Consider the following 18,199-nt stretch of genomic DNA (forward strand, 5'->3'; position numbering starts at 1 on the left):
TCAAGAGATGTAGGCTTGAGTATAACAGCATTTGAAACATTTGTCTATTTTAGAAAATTGTTTGCAAAATACGTTTGGATGTTTATTTGGAAGGTAAATCCACAAGTGGATGCATTTGAGTTTAGTGTAACTTACAGTTCTGGGCATTGTTCGGCTTCTCTGTTCTGTCTTCCTGGACAAGAATTCAAGTTAAACTTCTGGAAATATTGCTTGCTTAAAGAATAGCTTCTGATTTCAGGGAGTAGATCTCTTGGATGAATATGACAGTTCAGAAGTATGAGCTTCAGTTTGAATGCTTGAGATTTGCAAAATTTATTTTTACTGGAATCGTTTGTGCAAGAGTGTCAACGTGATGAGAGATGTCAGGAGGGACTGTAGGTAATGAGTAAAATAGCCATCAATTAATTAACTGGTGCAGGAAATTAAACTCTTTGTAATTATTTGAACTAAACTTAATTGAGTTTAAAATTTTGAAATAGTATCACCAGATGAGTTGTTAGTGCATTGAAGGTTTCAAACACCTTTAGTCAAAATCAAAATGATTGAGCAAATGTCAGTCAATAGGAGAAGGCAAGTATGTGTACGGTTTAGGGATCATACAGTACCGTTACCTGTGGTGTCCATATGTGGCAAGGAAATTTAATCATGCTCAAACGTAGCCAATGGTTTTGGGTTGCATTCATAACTGGAGCAGCTCTTTGTGTTTCTGTATACAGAGTCACAGATAGAAAGGAAAGTAGGGTAACTTGTCCTTTTTTTCCTGAATTTGGAATTTGAATCTAGTCTTGGTTATGTTCTACAGCTACCATCAATTGTGAAAACATGTCGGGTTCAATATTGCCATTTAGGGAAGGAAATTTGCAATCTATTGATTAGCTGAAGATCACGTGTCATATCAATGGATTCAGCTCTCTAATATGAACTAATAGCCTGGCCTATGACTCCAGACAAACTGTAGTTTACTCCTAATTGTCTTCTGAAGCTACTTAAACCACTCTGCAAGGGCACTTAAGGCTGAGCAATAGATGCCGATCTTGCCAGCAATTGCTGCATCCCATAAAGCAAAAATAAAGTAAACCGTGCAGGTCAGCTTGGGATCTTTCTCGTACTCTGGATCAATGAAGTTCCGTTTCTTGATTTCCAGATCAGCGTATGCATGAATTTTTTAAAGGTTCATATTTTCATGTGAAGACAAATTAGCCCCCCTTGTACTGTTGAAGTTGAATGCTGGTTAGGCAGCTTTCTGTTCTTTGGCTCGAGGAATTGTCCCTCTTGGTTTTGACTGGGTGATTCTCTTGTGGAGTACTAAATTTTACTCTCCTCCAGCTCGTTTGATTGTGTGGTAGCAAGTGACTGCTCCTGTTGTTGTGGACAATTGGTTGCTGCAGTGACTGAGACAGAAGATGTGAATAATGTGTGGCTGTTCGCACCTTTCTATGGTCATGTTTTAACATTGCAAATGCTGCATCTGGGGGTGAGTAAATCGAGTATTATGCATATCGTGAGACTGAAATCCATGAGTGATTTTGGATGCCCTTTCAAGGGCGAACGTCTCCTGAATTCAGGAAGAATAGAACATAAAGTACAGCACAGTACAGGCCCTTCGGCCCACAATGTTGTGCCGTGGAATAATCCTAATCCAAAAATAAAATAACCTAACCTACATTCCCCTCAATTCACTGCTGTCCATGTGCATGTCCAGCAGTCGCTTAAATGTCACTAATGTCTCTGCTTCCACGACTACCACTGGCAAACTATTCCGTGTGCTGTCAACTCTCTGGGTGAAGAACCTCCCTCTGACGTCTCCTCTATACCTTCTTCCTAACACCTTAAAACTATGACCCCTCGTGGCAGTCAGTCCTGCCCTGGGGAAAAATCTCTGGCTATCGACTCTATCAATGCCTCTCATTACCTTGTACACCTCAATCAGGTCACCTCTCTTCCTCCTCCTCTCCAGAGAGAAAAGTCCAAGCTCAGTCAACCTCTCCTCGTAAGACAAGCCCTCCAGTCCAGGCAGCATCCTGTTAAACCTCCTTTACACCCTCTCCAAAGCCTCCAAATCTTTCCTATAATAGGGCGACCAGAACTGGACACAATATTCCAAGTGTGGTCTCACCAGGGTTTTGTAGAGCTGCAGCATAACCTCGTGGCTCTTAAACTCGGTCCCTCTGTTAATGAAAGCCAAAACACCATATGCTCTCAACAACCTGATCCACCTGGGTGGCAACTTTGAAGGAGCTATGCACTTGAACCCCAAGATCCCACTGTTCTTCCACACTGCCAAGAATTCTGCCTTTAATCCGATATTCAGCCTTTAACTTTGACCTTCCAAAATGCATCACTTCACATTTATCCAGGTTGAACTCCATCTGCCATTTCTCAGCCCAGCTCTGTATTGTCAGTCTCGCTGAAGCCTGCAATAGCCCTTGATACTAACAGTGGCACTTCCAACCTTTGTGTCATCAGCAAACATACTAACCCACCCCTCAGCCACCTCATCCAAGTCATTTATAAAAACTACAAAGAGCAGAGGCCCAAGAACAGAGCCCTGTGGGACACCGCTCAGCACTGACCTCCAGGCAGAATACTTACCATCTACAACCACTCTCTGCCTCCTGTCAGCCATCCAATTCTGAATCCAGACAGCCAAATCACCCTGTAGCCCATACTTCCTGACTTTATGAATGAGCCTGCTGCGGGGAACCTTATCAAATGCCTTGAAGTCCATGTACACCACATCCACTGCTCGACCCTCATCAACCTGTCTCGTGACTTCCTCAAAGAACTCAATAAGATTTGTAAGGCATGACCTGCCCCCCTCAAAGCCATGCTGACTCCCTTTAATCATGCTATGCTTTTCCAAATAGTCATAAATCCTATCCCTCAGAATTCTTTCCAAAACCTTGCTGACCACAGACGTAAGACTGACTGGTCTGTAATTTCCATGGATTTCCCTATTCCTTTTCTTGAAAAGAGGAACAACATTTGCCTCCCTCCAATCTTCTGGTATGACTCCCGTGGAGAGTGAGGAAGCAAAGATCTTGGCCAGTGGCTCAGCAACCTCCTTTCTCGCTTCCCGGAGCAACCTAGGATAAATCTGGTCTGGCCCTGGGGACTTATCAATCTTAATGTTTGCTAAAATTTCTAGCACATCAACTTCCTCAATCTCAATCTGTTCTAGCCTGTTTCCCTGCTCCTCAAAGTTCTCATTCACAACAAGGTTCCTTTCCTTCGTGAAAACCGAAGGAAAAAACTCATTTAGGGCTTCCCTATCCGCTCAAACTCCACGCACACGTTCCCAACGCTATCCCTGATCGACCCTACCTTCTCCCTGATCATTCTCTTATTCCTCACGTATGAGTAAAATGCCTTCAGGTTCTCCCTAATCCTTCCTGCCAAGCCTTTTTCGTGCCCCCTCCTGGCCCTCCTCGGTCCACTTTTGAGCTCCTTCCGAGCAAGCCTGTAACCCTCTAAGCTGTGCTAGAGCCTTGCTTCCTCCACCTTACGTACGCTGCCTTTTTCTTTTTGACAAGAAGCACCTCTGTACCTGTCATCCAAGGCTCCTTAATCTTACCCCTTCTTACCTGTCTGAGGAACAAATTTATGCATCACTTGCAACAACTGCTCCTTAAACAGCCTCCACATGTCTGCTGTGCCCTTTCTGTGGAACAATTGCTCCCAATCTGTACTTCCCAACTCCTGCCTGATAGTGTCATAGTTTCCTTTTCCCCAGTTAAATATCTTCCCCTGGTAACTGCTCCTTTCCCTTTCCATGGCCATGCTAAATGTGAGGCTGTTGTGGTCACTGTCGCCAAAGTGTTCACCCACCATGGGATCTGACACCTGTCCTGACTCATTCCTGAGCACCAAATCCAAAATGGCCTCTCCCCTCATCGGCCTGTCCACATACTGAGTAAGGAAACCCTCCCGAACACACCTGACAAAAACGGCTCCATCCAAACCATCTGCACTGAGGAGGTTCCAATCTCTATTGGGAAAGTTGAAGTCCCCCATAACAACCCTGCTACGTTTGCACTTTTCAACAATCTGCTGGCCTATGATGTCTTATCCATCTGGAGCAGCCTTAAGTAGCCATGTTGGGTGAAAGTAAACTGACAGTATGCCCTAAGATAACAAGGTGTAGAGCTGGATGAACACAGGCCGAGCAGGAAAGCTGATACTTTGGGTCTGGGCCTTTTTTTTTCTGAAGAAGGGTCCAGACCCAAAAGGCCAGCTTTGTTGCTCGGCCTGCTGTGTTCATCCAGCTTTCCACCTTGTTATCTCAGATCCTCCAGCATCGGCAGTTCCTACTAATCTCGGATATCTGGTTCAAACTTCCCCACAAGCCCCGCCCCTTCATGGTCCTGCCCCAATCATGGGTCCCTCCCTCATCTCCTCACAGTTCAGGGATGGGATACAGTATCCATTGCTGAGGATGCACTGCTGTGCTTCCATATGTGGGGCGTGAACCAAACAAGGGCAGGAACTTGAAAACAGGATATTTTGGAGAACTTCTGAAGAAGGGTCTAGGCCTGAAACGTCAGCCTTCCTGCTCTCTGCTGCTTGACCTGCTGTGTTCATCCAGCTCTGCACCTTGTTATCTCAGATTCTCCAGCATCTGCAGTTCCTACTATCTCTTGACAATGTACTGTTTCTTTTTAACGCAAGTCAAATCCCCATTGTCTTGTGCACAGGCCCATGACTTAAGCACAACAATGGGTTGACATTCTAATCTCTTGCATTGGAGCCACTGAAACACACAAGTTGAGGGAGGAAGGGCTACTGTTTTATGCTTGCTTTTATCAACTTTTGAGAACTTTCGAAGTGGCATGTGGGCTTACTTCCGCGGAGTGACTATGTGCCCCATAGTCAATCTTGCAGTTGAGTGCCTAACTGCTCAGTTGAATTATAATCAGCCAAAATCCTGAAGTGTGGATAAAGTGAGTAACCACTTAAATTTGAAAGTTTGCTTATACTCAACAGTAAAAGAACTGCCCCGTAAATTTGCTTCCTTTTTGAAGATGCTGGTTCCTTCTCCATAAAAATGAAACTGTATATTAAAGTACTGGATTCAGTTTAAGTAGTTTTGTTCTGCACCTCAATTTTAAAATGATGTCCTTTTCTATTGTTGTGATTGGGATCAGCCAGCACGGAGACTGGAACTTGGCATCATTCGGTTTCAGCAGTTTGTTCAAAGTTTCATTAGATTGTTGCATCAGACAATAGTTTGAAGAAAATTAAACCACAAAACTCCTTGTGCAGGTTTACTGTGAATTCTTGCTCCAAACAACAGTTTTCTATCTAGGCTGTGATGGTAGGATTGATGTTGGCACTTAATACTGGAGATGGGTGAAGACAACAGAATAAACTTGGACGTGGGTCTACCTGTCGTTGCAGCAAAGTTGTAATACTTTCCTAACTAATTTTTAATTTTCTAAAATAGAACTTCACAATAAAACCGTTAATTTTTTGTTGGATTTATGATTTGTTAAAATTGATTTTGACAGATGATTGAATGTACCAAAGGAAATGTTGGCTCGTGAGCATTGAACTACCATGGAGGTCTGTGAATGAGAACAGGGATGCAGCACAGCAACCAGGGAATGCATGGGGAATATTGAAACAGCACGTAAAGAACATCCAATGCTTGTTAGTGTGAGCAGTGGAAAAGGAACAACTACCATGGTAACGCTAATCACAGAAAAATTGCAGAATCAGAGCCTGGAGGACATTGCTTGCACGGCCTACAGTATTAATGTGGTGAGAACTTCATGAACTTTTTTTGGTAAACTTGAGAGATGTGAATATAACTTCTAGTCCTAGTATTGCTCTGTTGCATTTTAATATATTTTTCATTATTCTAATTTGAGGGAAAATTGTGATGGCAGAAATCTGTAGTGTCAAGTGTCAGGCATTTTATTATACTTGAAGCTAATTGATTACTAATCAATTGTGCATCATCCCTGCTTCTGTCAATTTCATCCTGCTTTCCAGTGGTTGAGCAACTAAATTGTTTGCTGATTTTGCACGTTTTATCATTATTCCCTTCAGTAAGGGTACTGCAGAATGTGTCATCATTGAGGAATGGCAGTTTAGAGTCATTCATCATATGAAAATCTCCTTGGAAATTGTATTTTTGCTGGCTACCACTTAACTTTTGATTAAAATCTGCACATTCCTTCCATAGTTAGGCTAACCCCAGTATAAGCCTGTTGTCATGCTTTCTCACAGATCAATTTTTGTTAGTTTGAGTTTGTATGTCTTTGCTTTTTCCATTTGGAACTCATTCATCCACCTTCTGATGTCACTTTAGCTGTGCAATATGCATGTCCGACACATTGAAAGCTTTTCTGTCTGTGTTTTGCATCATTCAAAGAATCACAAAATTAAGGCACTGAAGGAGGCCACATGGCCTTCTGTTAATTTTACCTCTATCAACCTTCCGTCTTTTCTGCACTTTGTTTCTATCAAAGTAATTATCCAATGCCTGCTTGAATGCTTCAACGTGAAGGCGGCTGTCTGCTCACCTCTGCCAAATGCTTCTGCCACTATTGAAAGGAGCTGTTGATTTGCTTGTGTCTGAACAGAAACATATGACCTCTGGTCCAGCTGAGATAAGGTCACAATCTAAGAAATTGAAGACCAGGCCCTCATTTAATGTCATATGGTGCCAGCTGACAGTCCAGTTTTTTTGCCTTTTATGGGGTGTTGTAACTCTTTTTAATGTTAAATGCTTATCAGTCTTGAACGCTCCAAATTGGGAGGGAGTCCACTGATGGCATTCTTGTTTCTAGCTGTATTATCTTTTTAATGGAAGACCACATGTCCTATCAATGGCTTTAGTTCTCTACTATGAACTAATAGCCCATTAAAAGTACAATACTAAATGTTGAGTGAACTTAGTTTGTTGCACGAGTAATGGACATCTGACTATCAATGCATTTTTGAGTGAGATATTGGGCTGAATGTAACCATTTAATGGAACATTGTTTACCAATCAACATGCACACTATTGCCCAAGGATGTTTCATGAACTTGTGCACAGCAATCTTGGAGCAATTAGAGGGTCATTTCAATGTAATGTCCTCTCCAGAGGATCTGAGACCTTTCATAGAAGACAGTCGAAATGTATCCACTCAACTCATCAAATTGAAGAGCACAAGGACAAGGTAAACGAGTAAGGTTTAACTTCTAACAGAATATAAAATTACTTGCCAAATGTGAAATAGGGAAAAATGGCACTGAGTTGAGGTAGAGAAAACACTGGGCCAAATTACTTTGTATTTCCCCATTAAATCTTGCAATCATTATAATCAGAAAGAATAAGACTGCATTTTTCAGTGCCAATGTCGTGACGTTAGTCTAATTAAGACTTGCTATAGCACTTCTTTTAAAAAAAAAACCATTTTGGGCAAATCTCAATCTTTGCAGTGTATTTAGTGGGTAAGTGCTGCACCTTCAAACCTTTTTGTGTCTTAATGCCACATCTCTGAAGTACCATGATAAGCAAAGCTAGTGAAGGAACAGGGCAGCGTCCTGATTTCTACATTTAACCAGAGGTATGTGGGTAGGAGGTTGCAGTCCAGTGTGCTCTAATGACCATGTTTGCAGATAGACTCACTAGATCCAACCATAAAGTTCTGGCTATTAGCGAATGTTGCCTTAAAATGCACAGTTACAAAACTGCTATTCTGTCAACAATTTTTAAGCTGATAGTTGGAATGGTAGAATTGAATGAAGAAAGTCTGGATTAGTTAAGACTTCATTCGTGGGAGTTAAGAATGAGAGGGGGAATCACAAGGAAACAAAATTCTGAAACCAGTGGACAAAATAAAATGCAGGAAGGATGCTCACTGATCCAGGAGTGCCGAACCTGGAGGCCACAGTCTAAGGATTCAGGGTAGACTGTTTTAGGACTGAAAGCAGGAGGCACTTCTTCATCCAGAGTGGTGAGTCTGTCGAGTTCTCTGCCACAGAAAGCAATTGAGACCAGATGTTTTCAAGAAGTTGTACATAGTTCAGAAGGACAGAATATCAAGGCAAGATTTTTAGCACTTTCGTTCTTTCCTTCAACTATAAGTTGTACCTGAAACTTGTCCTCAATTTCTTGGATGTTGTTAACATGAATTAGTGATATCTTGCCCCATCACGTTAACAGCTGTACCATCTCTTCAGTCAGATTTCTTCACTGTATGCAATGGTCTTAATCAAAATTACAAATGGTGACATTTGACTCCCTCTGAAGTGTTATGGCACTTGTCCACCACCTTCTCAAGAATTGGAAAGAACTTCAATTTTGTCATGCTTTTCAAGATGAAGTAAAACATTTTACAGTTAACAAAATGCTTTTGAAATGTAGGTACTATGGTAATATGGATAACCTGATAGTCAGTTTTGCTGACAGCAAGGTGTCAGGTGATCATGACCAACAAATTTCTTTTTAAAGAAAGTGCTATCGTATTGGATATCTATCAGTCAGGCTGTTAAGTAGACTTCCCTGATTTTTGAAGGTGTTTTTACATTGACAAAGAGCGAATATGGGCCTAAATTGTCCCAGCCAAAAAATCGCACTTCTGACTGTGCAGGGCTTCCTCAATTCAACACTTGCTATCAGCCAAGGTTTTGTCCTTAAGATTCCCCTGTGGAACTGAAATGTTGGTTTTATTTTTTGTCCACACTGTTCTCCTTCTGTGGTGCAGATAATTCTACTTCTGTCTCTCCCTGCCCCCGTGCCCGCCCCCCCCCAAAGTCATCCGATCAAAGCCATCTTCTCCACGTAGTAACTTCCTAAGTTTTTAAACTTCAAGTACCTAAAGCATGTAGCCTTTGTTAAAGTGTTACTCTATCCTTGTTTAATAAAGTTACACTGTAATTACTACAATATAGTGAAAATTCAAAAGTAGCCCTAGTTTTTGCATTTAAAGTACAAATCACTTTAAATTGGTGGTCTGTTTGGCCAGAGTTTGTGCTACAGCAGTGACCAGTTTCAGGATGAAGTAATAGTTAAAACCACCTTGTTGCATTGTGAATCATTTGAAAACACCATGGGACAGCATTTAGTTCTGCAAAGGAAACACCAGTTTAAATTATTTTTAATTGGCAGGATTGAAACAGAAACAACCTGACTTCCAATTAAAGGTTTCACTAAGCTGAATAATTGTGCGGAACAAGAGTGAAACCTTCTAAGATTAGAAGAGAAGGGTGTAATGTTGTTTTAACAGCTGCAGTAAGGAAAACTGAAGTTAGAGATAAGCAATTAAATTTTCTGTATTTTAATTTTTACTTCTACATAGTGTAGTGCACACTTGTGTAGGTGTTCATGTGGAGAGTGAGATTAGAAACTGTTTGGTTTGTATTTGGTTTTCATGTAATTGGAAGATATGAAGTCTTCAGATCAAGCTTAGAATTGTAACTACTCAGTAAACCACCAAAATGCATCTTAAAAGTACTTCTACTGCACTTAATAAATTTGATGCTTTATTTCATGCACACGGACTTTATTGATTTGAGCAAATTAAAAATAAGCCTTAGCCAATATCTTTTCGTCATTTTACATATCCTTTGGTGATATGGTCCTCTGATTAATTCACCCTTCCCGTGTACACATCCAGTTCTGTCTTTTCTGCAATTTCATTATCTGTTACCTCTGCCAGCCTGCTTGTTAAGTTGTTTTTGGATGAGTCACATTTCCTCCAGTATATACTTAAGGACTGAAGTCAATTAACTTTGTTTTTGGCTCACCCAAACTCCATATCTTTGTCTCAGATTTTTTTCCTTCCTAATGACTGTCGGTTTTAGCCAAACAGTTTCGCATGTGTTACCCCTGGTCTTTTTAAAATTCCTATAACAGATATCGAAAATTCAACTTGTACATCATTGTGCTTTTTTGTTTTGATTTATTGTCACATGTTCCTAAGTACAATGCTGTGGTGTTTTGCAAGCACTATAGGCTGATCATAATATGCAAGAACATGTACGCAGTGCTACGTCTTTTTGATTCAGCCTCCATTGATGAAACCCTCAATCCTGTCTTTGCCACCTTCAGATGTGACTGTTCTCATAGTTCCCTGGCTGACCTAGCATCGTCACACTCCATAAACCTAAACTCAACTCCTCTACTCACTTTTTTTTATCAGTCCACCTTCACCCACAAGCCACATTGACTCCCAATCTCCCAGTCTCAAATTTGAAGGATTAGTTTTGAAATTGCCTCATGGCCTTGCTGTCTTCCATGAGCCACCTACTCATGTATGCCATTTGTATTCTAGACTTTTTTGCGAAACTATTCCTTCACCTCAACAAGGCCTTTTTAAACTCCTTTTTACCCCAGTGTTGGCCATACCCCAGCCTCTGAAATCCCCAAAAGCCCCTTCACCTTTCCACCTTGCTAGTCTTTAAGACTGTCATTGAAACCTATCTTTACCTAAACCTCAGGTCCCGCCCTCCTCCCATCATCTTGTCTTGACAGTCCATTTTTCCTTGCACCCCAGGGTGCCTTAGGACACTTTGTTCTGTTAAAAGCACCATTCAAAATTCAAACTGCTCTCAGTTGGCACTTTTACAAGTGATCTATTATGAGCAATCCATATTTGCTCAAAATCTTAATGCATTCTGTAAAATTAGCTCCATTGTTCTGCACCTGAAAGAGCTGGAAAATAGCATTGTCACACTGGATTATAGGAACATTTCTGGAATTGCCTTTCTACCATGCCCTAAAAGGACTGACTTGAAAGGGCTAGCATGCAATGCTTACATTAGAGGTGTGGTACTTGGAGATGCAGCTGCTGAAACTCAGTATTTTTTTATGGGATTAGAGTCAAATCTGTCGTTTTTGGTTTTCTACTGATTTTCCACAGATGTAAAATTCTTGCTACAGAATGGGGAAATGCTTCTGCCCTGCTTAATAGATTTGATTTTGAGATTCTTTGGTAAAGATTTTGTTGCATGCACCTTTTTTAATGTGCTTAGTTTGATTTGTTTTATTAACTGGATTTTTGACTCGTGTTTGGAAACATTACATAATGTTATGTTTATCTCTGGATATGTCAAAGTTGGCCAGGGTATGTATAATGCCTGTTCTGTGGAGTTTTGACAAGCTTGTGATGTGCCTTCTAAAATTTCCCAAGTGCCTGCAGTGACAGTGCTCCCACTCCAGGTTGTGAATTGTAGGATATTACTGTGACAATACTAAAAGAATAGTGAGGTATGTGAAAGTTGGGAATGAGTGTGTGTTGGACAAGGCTTTGAAGGTTTTGACGTTACCAGGACATTTCTTTAATCCTATAGCGAACTAAGCTAAAGTCAAAGTAACCTGGGTGAGATTTCATAAATGTGTCTTTTGCTAGTGATTTGTAAGGGAATGATTTGAGTGGCATAAAGCGGGGTGCCATCAAGGGGTACTTACTGGTCAGTCACCAGAACATTGAGCTCATCCAGCAGAACCACTTTGCTCCAGACCATTTTTGCAGCCTGAGTGCAGATGTGAAGCAGCTCAAGTGGATCTTAACCAACAGGATTCACTTAATGCTGAAGTGTTTGTGTATAATTGCTCTTGGCAGATTGAACGGTATTAAATTTGTTTATTTAATAAATTTGGGCACGTGCAATTGCCAAAAGGTACTGAGCTAACTTGCTGTACCATGAAGTGCCTTGTATTGCAATTTTGGTACAATGTTGATGCTCAGAATTCATTTGGGTTTAATAATACCATCACATTTGCTCCCAGCAGGATTAAACAAACTCCAGCAAAACGTGAGCTTACATGTCTATTGGACCAGACAGTGCTGACTTTGAAGAGCTGATGACTGAAACCTATGTATTTACAGTTGACCGCATGCCTGTAGTGTAAAAATGTACAGAAATCAATTCTCTAGCTTCCAATGGTGTCTTTCAACAATTGTTTTTGTCAGACCTTATTCCCACAAGTACGTTCCTTTGCCTGTATTCTGCAGTTTTATTCCATTGTCTTTTGAATGTGTAGTACCAGTATGTTCCCAATGCAAAAATTACTGTCATCTGCAAAGTACAATTGCACCTATGATGCTTGCATAATAAATTGTGAATTAGTGGTGAGGTCTGAGAAAAGACAGCTACAATTGTCATTAATGTGCAAATTTCTGGTAAGAGAGTCTCCTAGGTTTCAATCAGGAGGAGGCTGGTGAATTATCAGACAAGATTGACCTACCCATGTATGGAAATGAGGCTATTTAACAGTCACTGGAAATGCTGATTTGCAAATAAATTTACAGCTGCTGTGTTTTCTGGAACTTGCAACAAATTTAAAACCTAACGTAAGAAATTTTTTTTGCTCCGCTTATTTGTTTCAGGCTTGGACTGAATTTTGGGGCAGCAGACCTTTATTGCCACATTTAGTCAGGTGGGATTCTGGCTTTTCACATTTTGTTGCAAAACTCCACCTAATGGCGGTGTTGCCTGTTAATGCAACCTTTGTTAAAACATATTCATTCCTTCTACCTTCTTTAAAAACTGTAGGGCTATTGCACTGCCAGTGCAAACTTCACAATGTCTCAAACACCTACACATTCAGCAACTTGGATTTCTGTAGTTTTTTTAAATGTGGACGGATGTGCCAAGGTTGATTTTAAGCCAAAGAGACAGGGAACTGACAGCTTTGCCAGAGTTCTGAACTCATACTGCATTATTAGTGTTAACTCTGCTCCTCTCTGCACACATGCTGCCACACCTGAGTTTCTCCAGCACTTTGTTTTTATGCCAATTAGTTTGTAGTGTCGAAGCATCCACCTCTTAACAGAATAGCAATGCATTGTATTTTTGCATTGTAGAGCTTTTGTTCTCAAGATAGTACATCATCAGACTTTGGGGCAGTACCATGTATGATTGCCAGTAATGTTATAATAGCCATAACTTTAGTGATATTTCCTTATCATTCTCTTTTATGTTGCAATAAAAAGGAACCAGCTGTATGGACCTTAACACCAGAATGATATGTTTTTGCAGATTAAAGATAATTCTCATTTAACGAGTGACAAGAAATCTATTTTTGGGTGTATGTCTGTTTTGGTATTGGCGATTAGAGATTCATTTTGGCCAGCTATTCCTTTTTAAAACCTCACTGGTGTAGGTAACTTGGTATTAAAGTTCACATTTTGCAACTAGGGATGTATGGGGTCAGGAGGAAAACTGCATGCATGTATTTGAAGCCATTTCTTGTCCCATTAAAGCCTGTAATTACAAGTAAATGATTAATCTGATAATTGTGTTGTTTTCCTTTGCTATCATTTACGCAACTTTTAAATTACTGTTCAGAAATTTCTCTTGGAGATAAGAACCGCCATTCATCCCCCATTAAAGTCACAAGCTTTAGTTCACTAAAATGGGAAGACTTGATTAAGCCGGATGGAAAAAAAACTGTCATTTTCAAGCAAGTGATCTGATTGGAATGAGAAAGGACAAGCCAAATGTGAAAGATTTTATTGCAGACAGACTAAAGGAAAGTCAGTTGTTCCACTGACAGCAGCAGAGTATGATTTTTGTTTTGTGCAGTGAGAAGCTGGTCTGCAGACTTAAGGCTAAAAGAGGTTAGCAATGAGCAAATTCCACACTGGAGTGACTGTTGTTACTGTGATAATTTGCTAGAAGTTTGCAGAAGTTCAAGTGTGACTTGGTTGGAAGTTTAGAAGCCTGGTTTTAGGGTTTTGACAATAGCCCTGAAACACTGCTGCACAAATATCTTGGCTAAAGCTGACTAATAATATTTTGGCTGGTGAAAATTGAAGGTAGTTGGTGGAAACGGAGGATTGTTTACTTTTTTTCATAGAAGTATCTGCAGTGTTCAATAGCATGTAGCCATATTAGTGGGGTGATAGAGAAATTGTTTAGTTTTGAAATATTTTCTTAATTTTGGAATTCACCCAAAACATTTTTGACAGGGGTTCATTGATTTGGTGATGTAAGAGTGGACTTAGCCAAAGCCATTAAAACTCGAAGATATTGCATTTGGGCAGAGGAATTGCTTGTTTGTTCAGTGGAATAAATGATGGTTTGAAGGATGAATTTATCAAGTAACCACCCCACTTTTATTCAAAAAGAGTTGTTCTTTATTATACATATCCAAGGAGGTTTTAGCCATTGCAATGTGAAACAGATTAACTCTGGGTTATAGTGGATGATGCTTTCAAATATGGCGTTATAATCACTTTGTACGTGCTCTGCCACTACAAGTGTAGTGGCATTGTCACCATTCTAATAATGCAGAATCCCAGATCAATGTCCTAGAAATGGATTTGAATCCCAAAGTTTGAATCCGTAAAATTCTGGAATAAGGAGCTGGCTTGACAATGACAATGTAACCATTTATTGGGAAAACTGATCTGGTACCCTAATACCCATTAGAGAGGAAAATCTACTGTCCTTAGTTGGTCTGGCCTACATGAAACTCCAAACTCCTAGCAATGTGGTTGACACTTAACTGCTCCCTGGGCAGTAAATATAGACTGAACTAGTAGGCGCCCACATCCTATGGACAAATGAAAAGAAACAATTTTTCAGTGCAAAAACATTGCATCGTCTGCCCTCTCTGATGGGTCTCGGCCCAAAACGTCAGCTTTTGTGCTCCTGAGATGCTGCTTGGCCTGCTGTGTTCATCCAGCTCCACACTTTGTTATCCTGGATTCTCCAGCATCTGCAGTTCCCATTATCTCCATCATCTGACTACCTTGAAGTTGAAGTTCTGCACGTTATAGCTTCTTTCAAGTATTTTAGCCCAAACATGATACAGCCCAAGCACTACCTCAGTCTTCACAAATTGGTGTGCAGGCTTCTGCAAAACTGTTGCTTTTTGCCAAAATTTATCCAAATACGGTACTCTGATATTCTCATTTTGCCTTCTGCTTGCTCATCCATGGAATGACTTGCTGGCAAGGTCAGCATTGATTGTCCACCTGTGATTGCCCTGGAGGAGGGCTGGAGGCTTTGTCCTCTGTAATACAGCTTTGTGATCTGACCTTCATCTTTTGGAGTTTGCTGAATCCCCAGGCTGTAGCTCAAAGCTAAACTTCATAACAGACGATTATGGCCTTAAATGTATTTTCCAATCTATTGATTTTCTGTCGCATGTTCAGGATTGGTTGATTTGGATAACTTCTGTCCTCTACAGCCGAAATATATTGAAACCTGTAATGCCTTCTTGTTTGGTAGCTACGATACAGAAAAAGGTTTTCTTGTTATCCATTTACAGGAAAAAAGCTACAAAATCCTGACGGTGACTGGTGTTTGAGAGATAATGGGAACTGCAGATGCTGAAGAATCCAAAATAAGTGTGGAGCTGGATGAACACAGCAGGCCAAGCAGCATCTCAGGATCTCAAAAGCTGACGTTTCGGGCCTAGACCCTTCAGAGAGGGCGATAGGGAGAGGGTTCTGGAATAAATAGGGAGAGAGGGGGAGGCGGACCGAAGATGGAGAGAAAAGATAGGTGGAGAGGAGAGTATAGGTAGGGAGGGGATAGGTTAGTCCAGGGAAGACGGACAGTTCAAGGAGGTGGGATGAGGTTAGTAGGTAGGAAATGGAGGTGCGGCTTGAGGTGGGAGGAAGGGATGGGTGAGAAGAACAACAGGTTAGGGAGGCAGAGACCAGCTGGGCTGGTTTTGGGATGCAGTGGGGGGAGGGAATGAGCTGGGCTGGTTTTGGGATGTGGTGGGGGAAGGGGAGATTTTGAAGCTTGTGAAGTCCACATTGATACCATTGGGCTGCAGGGTTCCCAAGCGGAATATGAGTTGCTGTTCCTGCAACCTTCAGGTGGCATCCTTGTGGCACTGCCGGAGGCCCATGATGGACATGTCATCTGAAGAATGGGAAGGGGAGTTAAAACGCTAAGCAGAGGTTCACCTGCACGTCTGCCAATGTGGTATACTGTATCCATTGTACCCGGTGTGGCTATCTCTACATTGGGGAATCCAAGCAGAGGCTTGGGGACTGCTTTGCAGAACACCTCCGCTCGGTTCGCAATAAACAACTGCACCTCCGGTCGCGAACCATTTTAACTCCCCCTCCCGTTCTTTAGAAGACATGTCCATCGTGGGCCTCCTGCAGTGCCACAATGATGCCACCCAAAGGTTGCAGGAACAGCAACTCGTATTCTGCTTGGAAACCCTGCAGCCCAATGGTATCAAGGTGGACGACTTCAGCTTCAAAATCTCCCCTTGCCCCACTGCATCCCAAAACCAACCCAGCTCGCCCCCACCCCCCACTGCATCCCAAAACCAGCCCAGCCTGTCTCTACCTCCCTAACCTGTTCTTCCTCTCACCCATCCCTCCCACCTCAAGCCGCACCTCCATTTCCTACCTACTAACCTCATCCCACCTCCTTGACCTGTCCGTCTTCCCTGGACTGACCTATCCCCTCCCTACCTCCCCACCTACACCCTCTCCACCTATCTTCTTTACTCTCCATCTTCGGTCCACCTCCCCCTCTCTCCCTATTTATTCCAGTTCCCTCCCCCCATCCCCCTCTCTGATGAAGGGTCTAGGCCCGAAACGTCAGCTTTTGTGCTCCTGAGATGCTGCTTGGCCTGCTGTGTTCACCCACACTTTGGTGACTGGTGTTTCTCAACATTATTCTCCGTTATTCCTTGACAGCAATGGGGAGACTTGGTTTCCATATGTTTCTCCTGTTTTCCTTTAGTCTCTCTAGTTTTACTAGCTGCTTAATATTCCAGCTCATCAGTTCAAAAACAGAATTGAGTCCTTTGTCCTCAAAAAAAAAACTGTCTTTTCAAATTCTGTTTCCTTATAGTAAACACATGAACCAATGTTGGAAATATTTTATTGGTACTGGAAATTTCAGAGTTGAGCCAATGTAAACGCATGTTGATCATCGGTCTGTGCGTTTTCAGTAGCACATTAAAATTCAGAAGTGAAATTTGTGGAAAGTTCATATGGTTGCCGTCTGCTTTTCGATTGTAAGCTGATATTAGATTTAAACTTTTTGAAGTAAAATTGACTATAAAGCTTGTCTATCTTTTTATGGCCATGGGTATGTATTTGTTAGAACTGGCTACTTTTGCCTAACTAGCTGTTCTTGAGTGTACTGTGGTTTTGTATGGCCGTTAAAGCTTGATTTTATTTTATCTAAGATGGGCAGAAAATACAGCCCTTTAACTCTTAAATATGCAACTGTTATAGGCACGGTGTTTGAACAGATGAGAGAGTGTTGAAGATAAAGCTTAACAATACTTTCTGCACTATATCTCCTTTGGGTTCATTTTACATTGAATTCCCTCCAAGTGTGAGGACCTACAGTATTACTGCCAAACTCCATTTAATTAATAACATTCAAAAATTTGCACCTTTAGTATGCAAATTTTTAAGTGTAATTAGTAAAGCAACCATTGATCCTGAGGAAGACCCTTTATATAGTTAAGTTTTCAGTCCATTCTGAAAGAATTGAGGAATAAGCTCTAGTGCTGAAGTTCGGCAGAAAGTTCCAATTTCTTTTTTGAGACAGGAAATATATCTACCTGCCAGGGCCCAGAACTATTCAAGGATCTTTCCCATAATTGGAATAACTGAACTGAACCTCAAAATAAAAACCTTTCATACTTTTGTGACACTGCTAACTGTTCCTTCTGGTTCTAGTTTCAAAATCCATAAGCTCACCAAATTTGATGTTGAAGATTTGTCTTAAGATCACTGAAAGATTATCATTGCTCATTCACAAAATTCTGTAAAACACCCTGCCAGTTTAATAACTGGCAACAACCAAATAAGCACAACAAATATGAGCAATTGAGAAATAATGACCGAACTGTGGTACTGGCAGGAGCGTATGCAATGATTTTTTTTTTCTGGTGTCCAGCATCCTCCAGTTTCCAGATCTTTTAGTTGATGGTTGTCAGTGGGAGTTCTGCTGTGCTGGGGACCTGCCACACATCCCTAATTTGTTTCCTCATACCACTCCCAACCATGTTTGGAGATCTGTGAATCTTATTGCTCAAAGGACGGAATCACCTTCTGTTGTAACTGGGGATTTGACTGCTCACAAGTTCTCTGCACATCTAGGGGTCTGGGTAATAAAATGTGAGGCTGGATGAACACAGCAGGCCAAGCAGCATCTCAGGAGCACAAAAGCTGACGTTTCGGGCCTAGACCCTTCATCAGAGAGGGGGATGGGGGGAGGGAACTGGAATAAATAGGGAGAGAGGGGGAGGCGGACCGAAGAT

At 41.4% G+C, this 18,199-nt stretch overlaps 1 protein-coding gene across 6 annotated transcripts in view; it reads left to right on the forward strand.

Moving 5' to 3' along the window:
- LOC125458211 (protein FAM53A-like) overlaps window positions 1–18,199 on the forward strand; it is a 129,083-nt gene that overhangs the window by 26,126 nt on the left and 84,758 nt on the right. For 5 of the 6 annotated variants that reach the window (XM_048543266.2, XM_048543257.2, XM_048543283.2 and 2 more), the window contains one exon: window positions 5,508–5,760. The exons of the other annotated variant lie outside the window; for it this stretch is intronic. In XM_048543266.2, the coding sequence (XP_048399223.2) occupies window positions 5,608–5,760 (153 nt within the window). In that variant the 5' untranslated portion in view covers window positions 5,508–5,607. The remainder of the gene's footprint in view (window positions 1–5,507; window positions 5,761–18,199) is intronic. 6 annotated transcript variants of the gene reach the window in all.

This window comes from Stegostoma tigrinum, chromosome 1 (genome assembly GCF_030684315.1).
Source record: "Stegostoma tigrinum isolate sSteTig4 chromosome 1, sSteTig4.hap1, whole genome shotgun sequence".
NCBI lineage: Eukaryota > Metazoa > Chordata > Chondrichthyes > Orectolobiformes > Stegostomatidae > Stegostoma > Stegostoma tigrinum.